The sequence below is a fragment of the Lycium barbarum genome, chromosome 1, assembly GCF_019175385.1.
Source record: "Lycium barbarum isolate Lr01 chromosome 1, ASM1917538v2, whole genome shotgun sequence".
Classification (NCBI taxonomy): Eukaryota; Viridiplantae; Streptophyta; class Magnoliopsida; order Solanales; family Solanaceae; genus Lycium; species Lycium barbarum.
Genome location: NC_083337.1, coordinates 11,223,619 through 11,242,406, shown reverse-complemented (window position 1 = coordinate 11,242,406; position 18,788 = coordinate 11,223,619). Strand labels below are relative to the sequence as shown.

General features: G+C 36.8%; 1 protein-coding gene across 1 annotated transcript; it reads left to right on the top strand.

Annotated features, from left to right (window-relative positions):
- The first annotated feature begins 2,548 nt into the window (after positions 1-2,548).
- Positions 2,549-6,206, top strand: LOC132628347 (receptor-like protein EIX1). Its single transcript, XM_060344154.1, has 2 exons — positions 2,549-4,165; positions 4,711-6,206. Exons 1-2 carry the CDS (start codon positions 2,551-2,553, stop codon positions 5,973-5,975), a joined length of 2,880 nt encoding a protein of 959 aa, XP_060200137.1. The 5' UTR covers positions 2,549-2,550; the 3' UTR covers positions 5,976-6,206.
- The last annotated feature ends 12,582 nt before the right edge of the window (positions 6,207-18,788 follow it).

The window sequence follows — 18,788 nt, the reverse complement described above, 5'->3', positions numbered from 1 at the left end:
AGAGATTTTGGGTACTGTAGGAGCATAAAGGTTGCGGAGGTTAAGGAGGCTATTCGTAAGATGAGGAAGGGAAGATCAACTGGCCCAGATGAGATCCCGGTAGACTTTTGGAAGAGTGCAGGAGAGGCAGGTATGGAGTGGCTGACTAGATTGTTCAATGTCATTTTCAGGATGGCTAAGATGCCAGAGGATTAGAGGTGGAGTATGATGGTCCCGTTGTATAAGAACAAGGGGGATATTCAGAGTTGCAATAACTATAGGGGTATCAAGTTGCTAAGTCACACCATGAAAGTCTGGGAGCGGGTGGTCGAGATGAGGATGAGGAGGGATGTGTTGATAGCCGAGAACCAGTTTGGTTTCTTGTCGGGGCGCTCGACTACGGAAGCTATACATCTTGTCAGAAGATTGGTGGAGCAGTATAGGGACAAAAAGAGTGACTTACACTTGGTGTTCATTGACTTGGAGAAAGCCTATGCTAAAGTCCCTCGGGAGGTCCTTTGGAGATGCTTGGAGTCTAGAGGTGTGCCTGTGGCCTACATCAGGGCAATTAAGGACATGTACGAAGGTGCCAAGACTCGGGTTAGGACAGTGGGTGGTGATTCAGAACACTTTCGTGATGGGGTTGCACCAGCGATCAGCCCTTAGCCAGTTTTTATTGCCTTAGTGATAGACGAATTGACAAAACATCTTCAGGAGGAGGTGCCGTGGTGTATGCTTTTTGCAGACGACATCGTTTTTATTGAAGAGACGCGTAGTTGAGTTAACAATAAGCTGGAAGTTTGGAGAACAACTTTAGAATCTAAAGGCTCCAGGTTAAGCAGGACTAAGACGGAGTACATGGAGTGCAAGTTCAGTGGCGTGACGCAAGAGACAGATGTGGAAGTAAAGATCGAGGCACAAGCTATACCTAAAAGAGGAAGTTTCAAGTATCTTTGGTCCATAATACAAGGGTACGGGGAGATGGATGATGATGTTGCACATCGTATTGGAGCAGGGTGGATGAAATGAAGGCTTGCCTCTGGGGTGCTTTGCGATAAGAAGGTGTCGCCTAGGCTGAAAGGTAGGTTCTACAAATTGGTGGTTAGATCAGCTTTATTGTATGGCGCAGAATGTTGGCCTGTCAAGAACGTTCACGTCCAGAAGATGAAGGTAGCGGAGATGCAGATGCTCAGATGGATGTGTGGTCACACTAGGAGGGATGTGATTAGGAATGAAGATATACGGGACAACAAAAGGTGGAGTCCGTGGTGAACAAGATGAGAGAAGCGAGACTGAGATGGTTTGGGCATGTCAAGAGGAGGTGTGAGGATACACCCGTTAGGAGGTGCGAGAGATTGGCGGTCGCAGGAGTTAGGAGAGGTAGAGGTAGGCCAAAGAAGAACCGGGAGAGGTGATTAGATAGGACATGACACAGCTTCAGTTGACGGAGGACATGGCCTTAGATAGAAAGATTTGGAGGTCGAGGATTAAGATAGAAGTTTAGTAGGTAGCTGAGTTTCGTCGTGCTGAGTGTGTGAGTGTTTTGGGGGGGGGGGGGGGGGGGGGGGGTGTGGCTAGCCTTTCCATCTCTTCTTCTTCTCTTTCTTAGAAGTATTATTTTTATTTTATTACTGCGTAGATCATTATCCTTATGTGTATCACTATGTGTTACTTTATTTGTTTGATATCTTCATATTTTGCTGTCTTATTTCTCTTACATTTCTGCATTTGACTACGCTCTTTTTTAGCCGAATCGGAAACAACCTCTCTACCCTATAAAGGTAGAGGTAAGGTCTGCGTACATCTTACCCTCCCCAGACCCCACTATGTGGGACTACACTGGGTATGTTGTTGTTGTTGTTGTTGTTGTACACATATATAGTTCGAACTAGACACAATAAATAATTCTGTCGAACCTGCTTTGTCAAGTCTAGATTGTTCACTGAACCTATAACATAAACAGAGTGAAATTAACAAACTTGACTGACTTTTGGTCGTCGTCGTCTTCCAAATGACTTTTAACAACCATTAGTTTGTCAAGATTAGTTAAATAGTCACCACTACTCAATTTATATTAATATCCTTGCTGCAAAGTAAGTCCGCCAGAGAAAAAAAGAGTAATTAAATGATGGCAATTAGTATCAATATTCCACACGAAAAGAAGCTTTTGAGTATATTTTGTAAGTAGTTACAGTACTATATAGTATGAAAATGTGATTTTAACGGTCTAGAATAATTAAAATGATGGCAATTAGTATCAATATTCCACGCGTAAAGAAGCTTTTGAGTATATTTTGTAAGTAGTTACAGTACTATATAGTATGAAAATGTGACCTCAAACGGTCTAGAATAATTAAAAGGATGGCAATTAGTATCAATATTCCACACGAAAAGAAGCTTTTGAGTATATTTTATAAGTAGTTACAATACTATATAGTGTGAAAATGTGACCTTAACGGTTCTAGTTTGGTAAGTTTGTTGATCATGGATGGCTCACCTGATGACCCTTTTCTATCTATATATTTAATGTCCTTGCTGCAAAGTAGAAAAAAGATAAGAGTAACTAGAATGATGGCAATTAATATCAATATTCGACTACCTCATACTCAAGCTCTCATTATTCTTATTCTGTTGTTCATCAATTCTGGAAATATGAAGCTTACTTCTTGTCTTGATAATCTGAAGGAGAGGTGTACAAAAGCAGAGAAGGATGCATTGCTCCAATTCAAGGAGGGTCTTATCGACACATCGGGTAGATTGTCTTCTTGGGTTGGGGAAGAATGTTGCGAATGGCGGGGAGTTGTGTGCAACAACAAGACCGATCGCGTAGTCAAGCTCAAACTGCGAAGCCCTTCTAGCAATAGCTTTGACTACGAGAGTAGCGTATATCTACACCACTATGATCTTGCTGGGGAGATCAACCCTTCATTGCTTGAATTGAAATACTTATATCATCTTGATTTAAGCTCAAACAACTTTGTTGGGATGAACATTCCAGAGTTTTTTGGATCTTTTGTAAAATTGAGATACCTTAACCTCAGCAATACTGGTTTCACGGGTTCTATTCCTCCGCATCTTGGGAATTTATCAAGCTTGGTTTATCTCGATTTTAATAGTAATTTCCAGTTATATGCTAACAACCTCCAATGGCTCTCTGGCCTCCACTCTTTGAACTACTTAAATTTAGCCCTTGTTGATCTGTCTAAGACCGCGAATTCTTGGCTTCAGTCTCTTGACGCAATTCCTTACCTGTTGGAGTTGCATTTGTCCAGGTGCAATCTTTCCAGCTCGTTTCTTGAACCCCAGTATAATAATCTCACTTCGCTCTTAGTCCTTGATCTCTCCTTCAATCCGTTCAGCTCAATAAGCTTTCGTGGGTTACTTAACCTGCGCAAACTTGAGTATCTTGATCTAAGCTTCAACAATATTTCAGATACTATTCCCATAGAACTAGGGAACATGACTTCGCTCCAAACGATTGCATTGTCTGCGAATGATTTTCTCCGGGGCCAAATTAATATATTTGGAAACCTGTGCAATTTGCAAGAGTTGGATATTTCTAATAACCAATTTTCAGGGGAAATATCCCAACTCGTAGATGGGTTTTTAAGATGCAACACGAGCAAGTTAGGGAAGCTGAACTTGGCATATAATGAAATACGTGGATCGCTTCCCAGTTCTATTGGGTCCTTGAAACACCTCAAGCGTATTAAGCTGACGGGGATCTCATTGGTTGGTACAATTCCAGATTCTATTGGGAACCTGTCATTATTAGAGGAATTGTCCCTTTCAGATAACTACATGAGTGGACATATTCCTGCTACTCTAGGGAAACTGTCAAAATTGGTCATCATAGACCTTGGTTCAAGCTCATTGTCGGGTGTCATTACAGAAGCTCACTTCACAAACCTAACCCATTTAAAGGTGCTATCAATATACACCATCTTATCTAGCCCTTCTTTGGTTGTAAACATTAGTGCTGGTTGGGTACCTCCTTTTAGTCTCACGCAACTTTTGTTGGTACAATGCAAGGTCGGACCTAAATTTCCTACTTGGATCAGAAACCAGAATGAACTAGAATTGCTAGCATTTGTACTTACCGAAATCTCTGACACTGTCCCTGATTGGTTCTCGGTCATGGCCACACAACTCCGACGTCTGTATTTCAGAAATAATAAAATGAAAGGTAGAGTCCCAACTTCTTTAAGGGTGTGTTCGGTATGGATGAAAATATTTTCTCTAATCTTTCATGTTCTGTTGGTCAAATTTTTTTGGAGAACATTTTCTGTAGGAAAATCAGTTTCTTAAAAATGAGGATAATGTTTCTAGTGGAAGTAAGGAAAACAAGTCCCAGATGGATTGTGTCCTCCGCACCCCCAAGACAACTCATCTTCACCCCCACCCTATAGCCCCTATCCCCACCACCCCACACCCCTACCCTCCACCTCCACCTCCACCTCCCATAGTATTTGTCTAGATTATATAAAAATGCTTTTAGTGTAATATTTTTTATTTACATACCAAACACAAGAAAATAAGTAGAAAACCCACTTATTTTCTTGGAAAACGTATTTTTCAAGAAAACATTTTTCATGGAAACCTTTTCCTTTATACCGAACACACCCTGACTCAACTATGAAGCCATTGTGATCTTTTTATGGAGTACTGCATTTATCTTTCTCATTCTTCATATTCAGTGTGTATCCTAACTATTGACAAATTCTTTTTCAGGACCAATTCCTTTTGATATTGGTGAAAAGCATCCACATTTGACTGAGTTTGATCTCTCTTACAACTCTTTCAATGGCACCCTTCCCCTTTCTATCGGCAAAATCAATAGTTTGGTTCATTTCACTGTCTCCAACAATAATTTGAGCGGTGAAATTCCTGATTTTTGGTACAACTTTACACAGTTGAGTACCATAGACCTTTCAAACAATAGTTTTAGTGGCCATATCCCGAGCTCCATGTGTAGCCTTAGTTCGCTTGGCATCTTAATGCTAAGCAACAATCGTCTTTTAGGAGATATACCACTTGGCTTTCGGAATTTCACCATGTTGATCACTCTTGCTCTTGAGTACAACCAATTTTCAGGGGAACTTCCATCTTGGATAGGAGAAAAGATGCAATGGTTGCACGTCTTGAGCCTTCGGTCAAATCTGCTACAAGGAGAGATTCCAAAGTCGCTTTGCAACCTGACAGCTCTTCATTTTCTAGATGTTGGATCGAACAATCTCTCAGGAAATATTCCCTCTTGTCTTGGGAATCTGTCTCGCATGATTTTGCCTCCAAAACATTCATGGGATAACGGTGAAGGGGAATTAAGTGTGTCTGCTAAGGGGGAAGAGCGCTTATACAAGGATAATCTCTATCTTATGGTTGGAATAGACCTTTCTTGCAATCAACTGACCGGCAAGATACCAGAAGAGTTAACAAAGCTTATCCAGATGATCACTTTGAATTTATCTATGAATTACTTGCACGGAAACATGCCAAAAGCAATTGACAAGTTGAGAGAATTGGAAACTCTTGACCTCTCTAGAAATGAGTTGCAAGGGACCATCCCTGCAAGCATGATAAGCTTAACTTCACTCTCTCACTTGAACCTCTCACACAATAACTTGTCAGGTAGAATCCCGACAGGCAACCAGTTCCAGACATTTAATGATCCTTCGGTTTACATTGGAAATCCTGATCTCTGTGGAGTTCCACTGCCAAACAAGTGCAAGGATGAAGAACCTGCAGGACATTTTTATCCAGGAGATAATAATAATAATAATAATAATAAGCAAGTCCATGGCCGTGATTTTGGAGAAATGGGGTTCTTCATCAGCATAGGAATAGGATTTGTTGTGGGATTCTGGGGAGTCTGTGCAACTTTAATAATCAAGAAATCATGGAGGTATGCTTATTTTCAGTTTGTTGATGATATAGGCAGCAAATTGTTTGTCATTTACTTTGTGCATATGGCTCGTCCGAGGAGAAGGATGGAATAGGAATCAAATGTGCCGACTTTTTGGAGAACGAAGGACACAACCATGAAAAAGATTTGCTAATTTGGAAAGATGATTCAAGGAAATGAAGTTTCTTCTCCTAACATATTTACGTCGGCCAGCTTATGAAAGATATTAAGATGTTTATGTAGTCTTTTCCAATGTATCAAATAAAAGGACGGAATAGAAATTATCTGATATGTACTTTGTTATAATATTACCGGAATTAATCATCTTGAGTGCTTAATCACTGCTATGAAGATTTGCTACATGTGATGTTCGTTTTCTTTTACTATTTGTGAGTAGAATTGCATTTGCTTTCAAAAGAGTCTGATTTTTTTCTTTTTTGCTGAAAATAAATTAAAGACTATTTTTTAACCAAACATCATTAGATACTCCATCTGTATATTGTATTCATTGTTTTGCTCATCAGTTGCAATTGAAACTTGTATCTCTTTCTAAAAAGTATCTGGATGTGGATAATTTATCTTGTGTTGTCACTAATGTGTTGAATATTGTGGAATCTCTTTTAAGCGCAAGTACTTACTTTGACAACATCAAGTAGAAAAGTTGGAAGAATTGCTTAAAACTAGAGTAGTTCATGCTGTACAAAGATTAAATCAAGAATATGAGCTTTAACAATCCGTCATGCTCGTTGGAGATCTCATCTTACGACATTCAACAATTGTTGTGCGTTTAAATGAAGTATTGAAACTATTTTAGTTAATAGAATCTCATGCTAGAAACAATTCTTTGGTCTAAATGTTGATTTTGCTAAATGTGATCATATTATAGGAGTAGAGAAGAGGAGATGAGCAACATACTTAAGTTTTCGTAGATCGAGAAAGGCTTGGAAAACCTGTGTGATCGCAAATTGTTGAATTTCACATCCATGGCAACATTTCCATCTCATTGTTATTAGGCTTAATACATCGATAACTTCTTAAACTTGCAACAAAATTTCACTTAGACACTCGAACTACAACTTGTACCAATTGACACATGATAAAGTGTTCCTATTAAAAACTTCCTGTTCAAATTTTGGAAACTTTTGCTCGTGTTCTCCGGCGTCTTTTAGGTAAGACATCTCCATTAATTATACACATCAACCTCAACTAGAGCAGACATGAGATTTTACGGTTATTGAGGCTAATGCGTATAATTAAAGGAGGTGATATATTTTAAGTGGTTAACTTATATACGAAATTGACACTTGAGATCAGACGCAATTTTGCTTTTTCAAAATTTGAACTGAAAGTGTAACACTTTATCATGTGTTCAAATGCTCAATTGAAACAGGTCATAATTCGAGTGTCTAAATGAAATTTGCTGAACATTTTAAGGGGTTTTCGATTATTATTAAGCCTTGTTATTGATAATGTATGCTAAGTAACCAAGGCGGTATGCATCAAATTTCTATTGCATATCATGCAGTATTATCTTTGGCTTTATTGTTGTAGTATATAAGTCGAGGGTTTATCGGAAACAGTCCATCTATCTCTCAAGGTAGATGTAAGGTCTGCGTACATTTCACCCTCTCCAGACCCTATTTTGTGAGAATATACTGGGTATCCTGTTGTTTGTTGTATATATATATATTTTCGGTTGGGACCGTAGCGAATGCAGTTGCTCTATGTTTAGTAATTGGTTGAGGAGATGGTTTCATGACAATAATGTATTATTTTGCAATTTCTATTGAAAGCGGTGTTCTGTATCATGTTCATGTGTTTTCTTCTACTCGTTATTTGTCGACCATAAGGTCGTGCTATTGCTATAAAATATTACTCCAGATGATATACCAAACAAGAAGATAGACAGTCACGTCTCTGACATTTTTGGAAATGACAAGGTAAGAAGGGTTAGACTTGAAGTGAACTTAGTACGGGTGATTTAGTTTTATATTAGGAATGACATAACTATTTCTAAGAGGTAATTATTAATAATAATTATTTTTTAATTTATTTATATTTAGTATGTAAATTACAATTCTTAGCTATACCAAAATACATCAAGCTTCTGTGGTTGGAGTGGTTATTGAGTGTGACTCTACTTCTGCCCGCCCAGGTTCGAACCCAGCTAACCGTATTACTTTTTAGATACAAGACAAGAAGCTCAAATACATATGAGATACAAGACATAATGATCCAAAGATACATCAGATACAACTGAACATGTACACTCAAATAAGCGATAAGTGGTAACAAGTTATGGGTTAATGGATTATGAAGTAAAATTGGGTAATTAAAAAGAAATTTGGAGAAATCCGTCAAATTAAGAGTTTATATGAAAACTTTTGTTAACAATGGGGTAATTTTGCCCATGTAACCGAGGATAGATGTGAACAATATATTAAAGTAGTGGGATAAATTTGACTAATTTTCATTTTTTTGTAATGTGTTACTCCTATTAATATTACCATTAGATTTTGCACCCCATTTCTGATACAAAATTTATTTTCTACTCCATTTCGGTTTCGGACTCATTTCTTTCTACTTATAATAAATTGACACAAGCGGTTAGGCTGATATTTTGCGAGTTTATCACAATAAATGAGTGGCGGTCGTACAATTGAAGTAAATGACAACACATTCCAATCTTATGATGGATGACACAAGCTCTAACAATCTCACTGGATCACTTGTATATCCGGTATATGAGGCGTCCGCAATATTTGTCACAACTTTTCTACACTCAGAGCTAAACTAATTTACTCTCTGTTTCAATTTAAATCTCTTTTTTTTTGTTTGTCTAAACAAAAAGTATCTCTTTTTATATTTAATAAGTTGACAATTCAAATATCATACATGACAAGTTTATAACTACAAGATTCAAAATATATTTTAGTATGTTATATTCATCTTTAATTTAGGATCACAAGATTCAATTTTTTCTTCTTCTTAAACTCCGTGCCTTCTCAGAATGAGACATGTACTTAATTTGGGACGGAGGAAGTATATCTTTTTATCCGAGACATATAACCCTATTTGGAATCTTTAAACTGTGCCCACTATCTCTCATCTCCTTAGCATTATCCTTGGGCGGTGGAGGACATGGTACAGGACATAGGAGTAAAAAAGAGCTTTGGGTCATCTAAAAATGAAGGAAGAGAAGTGAGGGTCGACTTGTAAAATATCTGTCACATATGTGCAGCATATTCAAACAGAAAGGTTGAATTTTGGGGAAAAAATTTGGGTTGAAATGCCGAAGACAATATTGGATATGCGGACCACATATCATGTCAGGGACCGGTATCGGTCTGGTTTACTATCTTTTACTAGTAAAATGATCATATCTTCTTGTAGGAATTAAAGTTCAAATGACGAGCGGTTTGACGAGCGGTTTAATGCGTCGGAAACTAAACTCGAACACCTTTAATTACTTCGATAGTTAATCACCACAAAATACTTAATATTCTGGGAGGTATGCTTGTCTGAAGTTGGACCTTGTACGAGGTCATTTGAGATACTAGCCCGTGTCGTAGCTTCCAACCCAACTTTGTGCTATAGCTCTTCTTCGGCACTCTAACACACATTGTATGCTCATTATTATAAAAGTGTGGTATGGTATCAGTCCGTAACCTCTCTTGAGACTCCTAAGATGCCATAACGCGAGACTATTTGACTTAAATAGACCTTTACGTCGAATTTTAGTCAAACCTCATAGTACAAACACGGGACCTTACAAATGACATCTAATTAGCTTTAGATTTTGCACCACATTTCTGTTAAAAAAATTACTTACTACACCATTTCGATTCCGGGCTCATTTCTTTCCACTTATAAATGAATGGTAGTCGTAAGATTAATTGAAGTAAATGACAACGACATTCCAATCTTATGATGGATGACACAAGCTCTAACAATCTCACTGGATCACTTATCCTGAATATGACGGGTGCCGCACTATTTGTCACAACTTTTTACACTCATACTTCCTCCCTCTCATAATAAGTGTCACCTTAGTAAAAAGACACGCATATTAAGAACCAATAATGCATTGTGAAGCTTACTAAATTATCCCTATATAATAAAAAATATATTACTTTTTCCTCTTTCTTAGAGCATGCAGAAGTAGTAAACCTTTTGGAAATTGGGAATCCAACAAAATCAAGTTACTATGTGACTTCCAATCATCATTTAGATGTTACTTTAACTTGTCAGTTTTTGTCTAAGGGTAGAGGTAGAAAAACTTGCCAATTTATTTCTTGGTTTCCTAAGATGACAGTTATTATGAGATAATTTTTTTTGGCTAAGATGATACTTATTATGGGATGGAGGGAATACTAAACTAGTTTACGTAAGTATGTCTTTTCCTCAAGACATATTAGCCGTTTGAATTAGCTAATTGTAAATAGCTTATAAGCATTATGTGTTCATAAATTTTTTAAGTGTTGGAATTATTTATAAAATAAATATTTATGTATTAGGATAAAAGTGTTGAAGCTAATACTCTCTCTACATCTCAATTTATCTGACAAGGTTGAAATTTCGGGAGTCAATCAAGTTTGTTCTTTGACTGAAATTACTTTATATGCCTTTTAAATATTTTAAGTTGTTAATTATTGTGATTTACAGTACTTTTTACGTAATTTTCAATACATAAATTTAATTTCAAAAACTTAAAGCTTTTATATCCGAATTCAGGGTCAAAATTTAGAAGTTTGAATCTCGAAATTTCAACTGTCCCGCATAAATTGAGACAGAGCGAATGATGAATAGTACTCGAAAAAAGTGTTGATAAGCTCTTCTTTCGACAAAATGACTAAAATATTCTTAATGTTTTACAAAATATTGTACATAAATTTATAAGTATATTTACAAGGAGAAGACTGAATGACAGATATGGAAAGGTTAGGGTGTTAATGGTTTTGTTTTGAAAAAAGTATTTTGAGAAATAAAAAAATATTAAGGATAAATAGTAAATATCTTGGTCAAATTAAAAGTGTTTATAAGTTAAAAAATAATAAGTTTATTTGATTTTTGGCTTATAAGCACTTTAAGTGTTTACCAAACATGTGACAAGACAAAAGATGCTTATATTTTGTGATTAATTTTGAGATTGGTCAAACTTCCAATCCGAACCAACCTGTTGTTGGTGTTTTGAATGTTGAAGATTCAGGCTAAGCTAATAAGGTGCAGCAGCATGGGGAAAATTTGGATCGAGTTATTGAATCTAGTGGTACATGTGGTCATGTCATTAATCATGGTCAAACAGACGTAGCTTTGAATGACAATGATAAGGGAGGCTGGACTGAAGTACCAAGCAAAAAAATTTCGCTAGGAAACACCAATAGCCCAGGTCACAAGGAGCTGGCAGCAAATTGTGAAGATAAAGAGTCGAGAAAGCTTGTGTGCTCTAACACCTTTGATGCTCTAATGAACAATTCTGATCAAGAGCTTAATACATCCACCCCAAACTTCATATTTTCAATCCAGAAATTGCTAGAAAAATCAATGAGCCTCAGGCTGCCATGTTGAGTAAAGCAAACCCAATAATCAAACCACCTATGGTCACAATTAACACCTCGGATCATGATGTTCCTTCCCAATCTTTGAAGTTGTTTGGAGAGAAAATAGAAGACTCCGGGAAGCAGCTAATCTCTAAAGGGAATGACAACGATTCGGTGAAAGATGCACCATCCATCTCTCAAGCTAATTCTACAAATGATTTGATTGATTCCAAGGAAAAACAAGGGGAAACGAGTGCTCCTAGGTGGGCCGATTTAGCTGAGGAAGAAGACCATATTACTTTACCTCATAGGAGTAAGTTAAGTCCTCAAGCACCCGCATTTGTGCCGTCAAGTAAGGCAAATTCATATGTGGCAATGACAGTTACTTCTTCTAATTTAAATACTATAAAAGTAAGTTTGGCTAATAGAGATATCCTTCATGCTCTTGTTTCTCATGATATGGATACATTGAATGTGATTGATAACTCTAAAAAGAGCTTGGCATTACAACCAAGGATATAGAAGTATTGGCAAAGAGCCATGAGCCAAAAACTGTAGGTCCAGGACTTAGTTCAAGTACAACTTATTGACTAGGGCACTGACATGTTCGATGAGGATGATATGCTGGACATATGCTTGATAAGGTGGCCAAGGATGGGGATCTCTCACCGAGGCAATGAAGAAGTGGAAGCAACAAAAGCAAAAAGAAGACACATGGAAGACAACATAGTTGGGATGGTAAGGTGACTGAGGAATTTGTTCCAAGGCACCTACCGATGCGATTGGCAAAACAAAATCATATGACAGTGTCAACAACTTCAACAAGATCCAATACATTCAAGAGGTGATAAATTATGAAGTGTTGCTGGACAGATTTGACAAAAAAGAAAAGACAAATATACCTCAGGTTACTTTGGACGGGCAAGCTATCTTTTTTGGTTCAGACATATATAAATTGAAGTCTGAGATTGATAACTCAACTTTATTTTTGACTTTGATATTTTTGCATTACTTAAGTATCGTCATTTGTAATATCATCATAGAGTGTATTATAAACTCTGTGTTGATCATAGAATACCTAATTTTTTCTAGCTCTTATTTTCTTCATGCTTGTTAATTAGTAGAGGTTTGTTACCTCACTAGAATTAGTAAGATAAGGCCTAGCCTCCTTGCTTGTACTCTTTCATTGAGGTTCACTTTTATTTATATGATGCATAAATATTTTTACATGCTTATTGTTAATTGTAGGAGTCTAGTATTAGGAATTAAAAATTTCCTTCATAATTTCGTTGTGCAATCAGCTTTCTAAATGTTGGATGATTTTTATAATAAATTGTTACTGAACGTTATTTACTCTCTCCAAGGCACGAGTGCTACTCCGGATGATTGTTTGATGCTTTCTTCATGTCTGAACCTTTGATATAGATAATATTGAGAGAAAATTCTCGTGATTAAAAAAATAAGTTGGATATTATAATAATAGATATGGCTTGTCCAAAGTGCTAAAACATAGATTTTTCAATATGAAAAAATAAGTGATGGGAGGCAATCACTTTTTCATGTGTACTTCATCTTTTCGACAGATATTATTGTACTACATGAAAAAAAATCATGTGAAGTATATATCTTTACGTATGACAAACAATTTAAAAATATCTTCTTTTTATTGAATTTTGAAAATCAATGAATATATTTTAGACTTATTATATGTCCTAGACACAACGCGAAACAAAAGTATGGCTTTTTAATTTTCAATTATGAAAAATTAAATGCATTAGTGACTTCTAGTCGAGCTAAGTATCATGCAATCAAAGGATCGAATAATCAATTATACTACTCATTAATCATGACGTCGGGGATTAGTCACAACTTTCAATTAATCATATAGAGATGAATGCTCCGTTTCATAAACAAAAATCACAATATTAGAAATAAATAAATTTAGATAAATATACAGCCATATCAATATTAGAAGAAAAATGAATGACTTGCGACATGAAAAAGAAGAAGAAGCAAAAGCTCATTAATATTGTTACCAGAAGTGTATGGCCATATGCCATCAAAATACAATTCTGCAAATCTTACTCAATTTTAGTATTTTTCCTTTTAATATTTTTTTATTTGTGTTGATTTTAATTATGGGAATTCTACAAATGGAGTGTTAAATAAGAAAATAATGTAATGGCTGAATTATATGGGGGGGGGGGGGGGGGGGTGAAAGTCTTCTACTATTTGGTAAGAGAAAACGTGTTTTTATTTTTTGGTTTAAAAGTATTGCTTAAATTCATTGGTGTTTTTTTTTCCTTCGAAAGTTCACCATTGTGGTGTAGGGTTAGGCTTCGACCCTCACCTGTATATTTGGAATATGCAAAAAATGGAGGAGGACATATACCTCAGCCTCCAATACAAAAGGTGTAATGACACAAGCCAAATAAGATTTGTTCAGCTCATAAAAGTACTCCCCGTAAGAGGACTCCTCTTTTACATATTGGAGCTTGCAAGAGCAGTAATGTCACGACCCAACCGGAGGGCCGCGACGGACACCGGGTGCTATCCCACCCGGGCACCCCTTATCATACATTTACATTTACATCTAGGTGAGCCACATATTAAATCACACATTCTATCCATCAATCATACTAATCCCATTAGACAATCAATACATTCATATCATCATTTGCAACTATGCCCATATCAATGTATATAAGCCGACGAGGCTACCAAAATGATATCCAAAATATAGGCCGACAAGGCCAAACACATCTTACTATATACACATGTCTACGAGCCTCTAAGGAGAGTATGTCATATCATATAGGCGGGACAGGACCCCGCTATGCCCATAATTATGTACACAAAAGAATAAGTACCAAAAGCTATAGCTCCGAATGAGATGGAGCTCCGCTATGTAGTCCCTGAGAAATATAGCTATGGATCAAGCCTGTCTCCCTGGCCACCTGCGGGCATGACGCAGCGTCCACAAATAAAAGGACGTCAATACGAAGAATGTACTGAGTATGTAAAGCATGATCAATATCAATATAGAAGCATAATAAGCAACATAAGAAATAGCATAAGACGGGAGGTAGGAGTATCAACATCATAAGCACTTACTTGCCTTTTCATAGGTACTTTCCATTTCTAGTGTGTGATTGTGTACATACATCCGTATCCATGTCCGTATTCATATCCGTACTCATTTACATTCGTATCCATAATCGTATTCATATACATATTCTTATTCATATTTGTATCATGTCTATATTCATATCTATATCATACACATATCCATATTCTATATATATCCATATCATATACGTATCATTTACATAGCATACCCGACCACTAAGGTTCAGTGTTTCACGTACCCGACCATGGTTAGGCTCGGTGATCATACATACCTGGACAACCAAGGCTCAGTGTTACACATACCTGGCCCTACCAAGGCTCAGTGTTATCCGTACCCAACTGCAGTGGCGCGCGTGCATCGTCATATATATATATATATATATATATATATTTATTCTACCTGGCCATATAAGCTCGGGGTTTCATAATAGCCATACATAGGCACACATACATATAAGCTCATAGGCATCTTTAGCATTACCATTATTATCATCGTCATCATTATCGTTATCGCTATTATCGTCGTCATCATCACCATTATTGTCGTTCATTACATCTATCCTTATAGGATTATTCGTCATATGAGGAATTTAGTACAATCGTAATACATATCAAGAATTATAAGCTTTGTAGCTTTTCGGAGATAGAATTATTTGGAGAGCATCATAGGCTCATAGAAGAATAGATATTTGGCCAAAGAACCATGCCTCATGAAAGAAGGGTTAGCCTTACATACCTTTCCGTTCAACTATTCTATCACTTGCACGTTCTCCTCCGATGCTCATGTTTCTACCTTCATTAGAGTTATACTATAATTAGAAAATCGATAGCTAGCATACATGACTAAAGCTAGAGAAAACTAAACAGCATCTCCTTTGTTTATACGACTTCCTCCATATCATATATCAACTCCCAAACATCAATGATACATTCACAACATCATAATAATAGTCTTTATTCTCTTACATTATCCATATTCTTCAATTCACTTCAAGTCACCCATATCCGTGGTCATAGCACACTATTACATTCGCTCGTATAAAATATCTATCCCATGTTCTTAACATCATTTACAGCATGATTATAATCATATCATATCACGAATCATTACTCAATCCAAACTATTACTCAAAGATGACACTATTCCCACATTCAAAACCCATTTCCTATATTCTCTTACAATCCAAGTGTTTCAACTTTCAAACACCTTAAACAACATAGAAATACCATAAAACTTACCTTAGATGGTGTGGGAATGAATCTTGAGTGGAGATATTTCACTTGAACCAAACCCTAGTTCTCTTCCAATGGAATTTTCCTGTGGTCCACTAACCCTTAGAAGCTTTCTAACACATAAACACTTGACTCTAGCCTTTGATCTTGGTGTTCTCTTGAACTTGAGTGGAATATGATTAGAGGAGGGTTTTTAAGCTCTCAACACTTGTAGAATATGAAAAATGAAGTAAAAGAACCAAAGGCATCTATTTATACAAACATTGAAAATCAGCCCATCGGGACTTCCACGGACACTTATGCGGTCCGTATAGTATTGTACGGCCCGTATAAGTGGTCGTGGTTCACCAACCAGCAAATCAACTCCCTGCTGGGAGTTATACGGACACCTTATACGGACCGTATAAAGTTATACGGACCGTATAAGTGGTCGTATAACTCCACTTCCCTGAAATGGTTTCCGTCGTTTCGTTCGATCTCCAATCCTTATGGAACCTTCTTAACACTTGTATATTAATTCATTAGCCAAACAATAGGCTCTATATCAGCCCTTTAAAACATCACCACATAAAAATTAGCTCAATTATAGCGGAACCTTTCCGAACACGACTCACGTTTCACTCCCTTCAACGAACTAAACTTCACATATTCATAGAACTTCAAAATCTTATTGTATGAACCTCAGGCTATCTAATCCTTCACTTAACCTCGCAGGGATTTCATAATCACCATAAGCTCTCATTAGCCTATCCACAAGGCAACACATACAAAAATTTCCGAGGTGTAACAAGTAAGCAAACATAAACCGTAAAATGAGATTAAGCTCAATCATTGATCAATTTTTTTTTGTTTTGAGATTTTAATCTACAACAAGTTGTACCATCAGTGTCATTCTTCATAATGTTTTTAATTCTCTGAGGAAGAACTGAATCCATTGTGAAGAAAGTGCTTTGTTTGCTGCTTTCTCCCATGTTGGCCAAATGATCAGCAATAATATTAATCTCTCTGTAGCAGTGCTGAAATTTAAAATTTCCATTTTCCTTCAATGCTTGAATCTTGTTGATTATTGATCTAACTTGCCAACTGGTGTTGTATTTCCCATTAATCATACCAATGATCAACAGAGAATCAAATTCCACGAGACCATTGCTCACACACCACTAAAGACCAATGAGAATAGATTTTGCTTCTACAACATTGTTAGAACAAATTCCAAAATAACAGGTGTATGCCAGAATGCATATTCCTCTGTCATTTCTCAAAATTCCTCCTCCACCTGAACTTCTTGGATTTCCTTTACTACAACCATCAGTATTGAGTTTAAAATTCCCAAGTTGTGGCAGCTGCCACTTAAGGATTGTAATATCAATTTTGTGTTTGAGTTTTTCAGTTTGATCCCAAGCAATATGCCATTGCTTGTCTAGCTCAATACTATGAAACTGTGTTGTTATTAGCATCCTTTGCAATAGATAACCTGATTAATCACCCCTCTGGTTGACCATCTAGTGCCTTCAAATCTGCTATTGCATCTAGCTTTCCAAACCTCCCAACAAATAATAGATGGTAGACATTGTAAAATTAAGGATTGAACCTTGTTTTTAGCCTTACACATCCACCATTTCATCAAGGTACATCTAATGTTGCATTGTTGAATTCGAATACCACTAACTCCTGAAAAGTAGCACCACACTTCATCAGCAAGCTCCCCTTTTCTGAATAAATGATCATTGTTTTCTCTGTGTCCATTGGAGCAGCAGTTGCATCTTGAAGAACCTTGTATTCTGAATCTTTGAAGGGCAGCATCTGTTGGTAACTTGTTTGCCAACATCCTTGTCATAAAGAAGGAAATTTTGAAAGGTATTTTAGGATGCCAAATCATGTTGGCAGTAAAAGTACAACCTTTCTTTTTCCTAAGCAATGTCCATGCGGATTTACTAGTAAAGAGTCCATTATGACTAGGTTTCCAAATTGGAAAGTCCTTTTTATTTTCATAGATCTCTATACTTGTAATCTCTGTCACAAGATTATGAGGGAGCTCTTCCTGTAATTTAGCAACATTCCAATGATCACCAATCATAAATTCAGAGACTTTGAGCTTATTTGATCTATGTGATTGAGGAAGCAAGTGTGCCAAAGGTCCATTACCCACCCAGTTGTCCCACCAAACAGATAGATTACCTTTGACTACTTTCCAAATTATATGCTACTCACATTCTTTTCTAGCCTCAAGCATTCTCTTCCATGTATGTGATTGTCCAGCACTCCATTTTTTTTCCAACTGGATGTGCTCTTGAACAATATTTAGCTTCAAAGAACTGTCTCCACAGAGAGTCCTTTGTTCTGAAATTCCACCAAGTTTTAGCACCATAAAATTTTCCAACATCTTCAAGTGATCTAAAACCTATTCCACCCTTTTCGGTGGGATAACAAAGATGTCTCACTGCCACCCAGTGAAACTTTTTCTTGCCTTCCATCTCACTCCAGAAAAAATTAGAGATTTTTCTCTCTATTTGAGTGATAGTTGTTTTGGGAAGCTGTACAACAGACATGATGTGCAGTGGCATGGCTTGTAACACAGATCTAACAAGAATTGCCCTTCCCCCATGTGAGAGTAGGTTGCTCTGCCATCCTTGAAGTCTAGCCGCTATCTTAGCCACCAGATCACCAAAATAAACTACCTTCTTCCTTCCAATATATATTGGACAACCAAGGTAAGTAAAAGGGAACTTTGAGTTATTGAAGCCTGTGAGCTATTTGATATCATTAATTACTGTCTGATTAGCAGTATGATTCACCAAGAAGCATGATTTATCCTTGTTCACCAGTTGCCCAGAAATTGCCTCATAAATATACAACTTATTCATCATAGCAATAATGGATAACGGATCACCAGAGGAGAATAAAATTGTATCATCTTCATAACTCAAGTGAGTAATAAGGGGGTTGTTCTTACTGCAAGCATAAGGTATGGAACTTTCCTTCTTAAGCTGGTCCATTAGGATTGA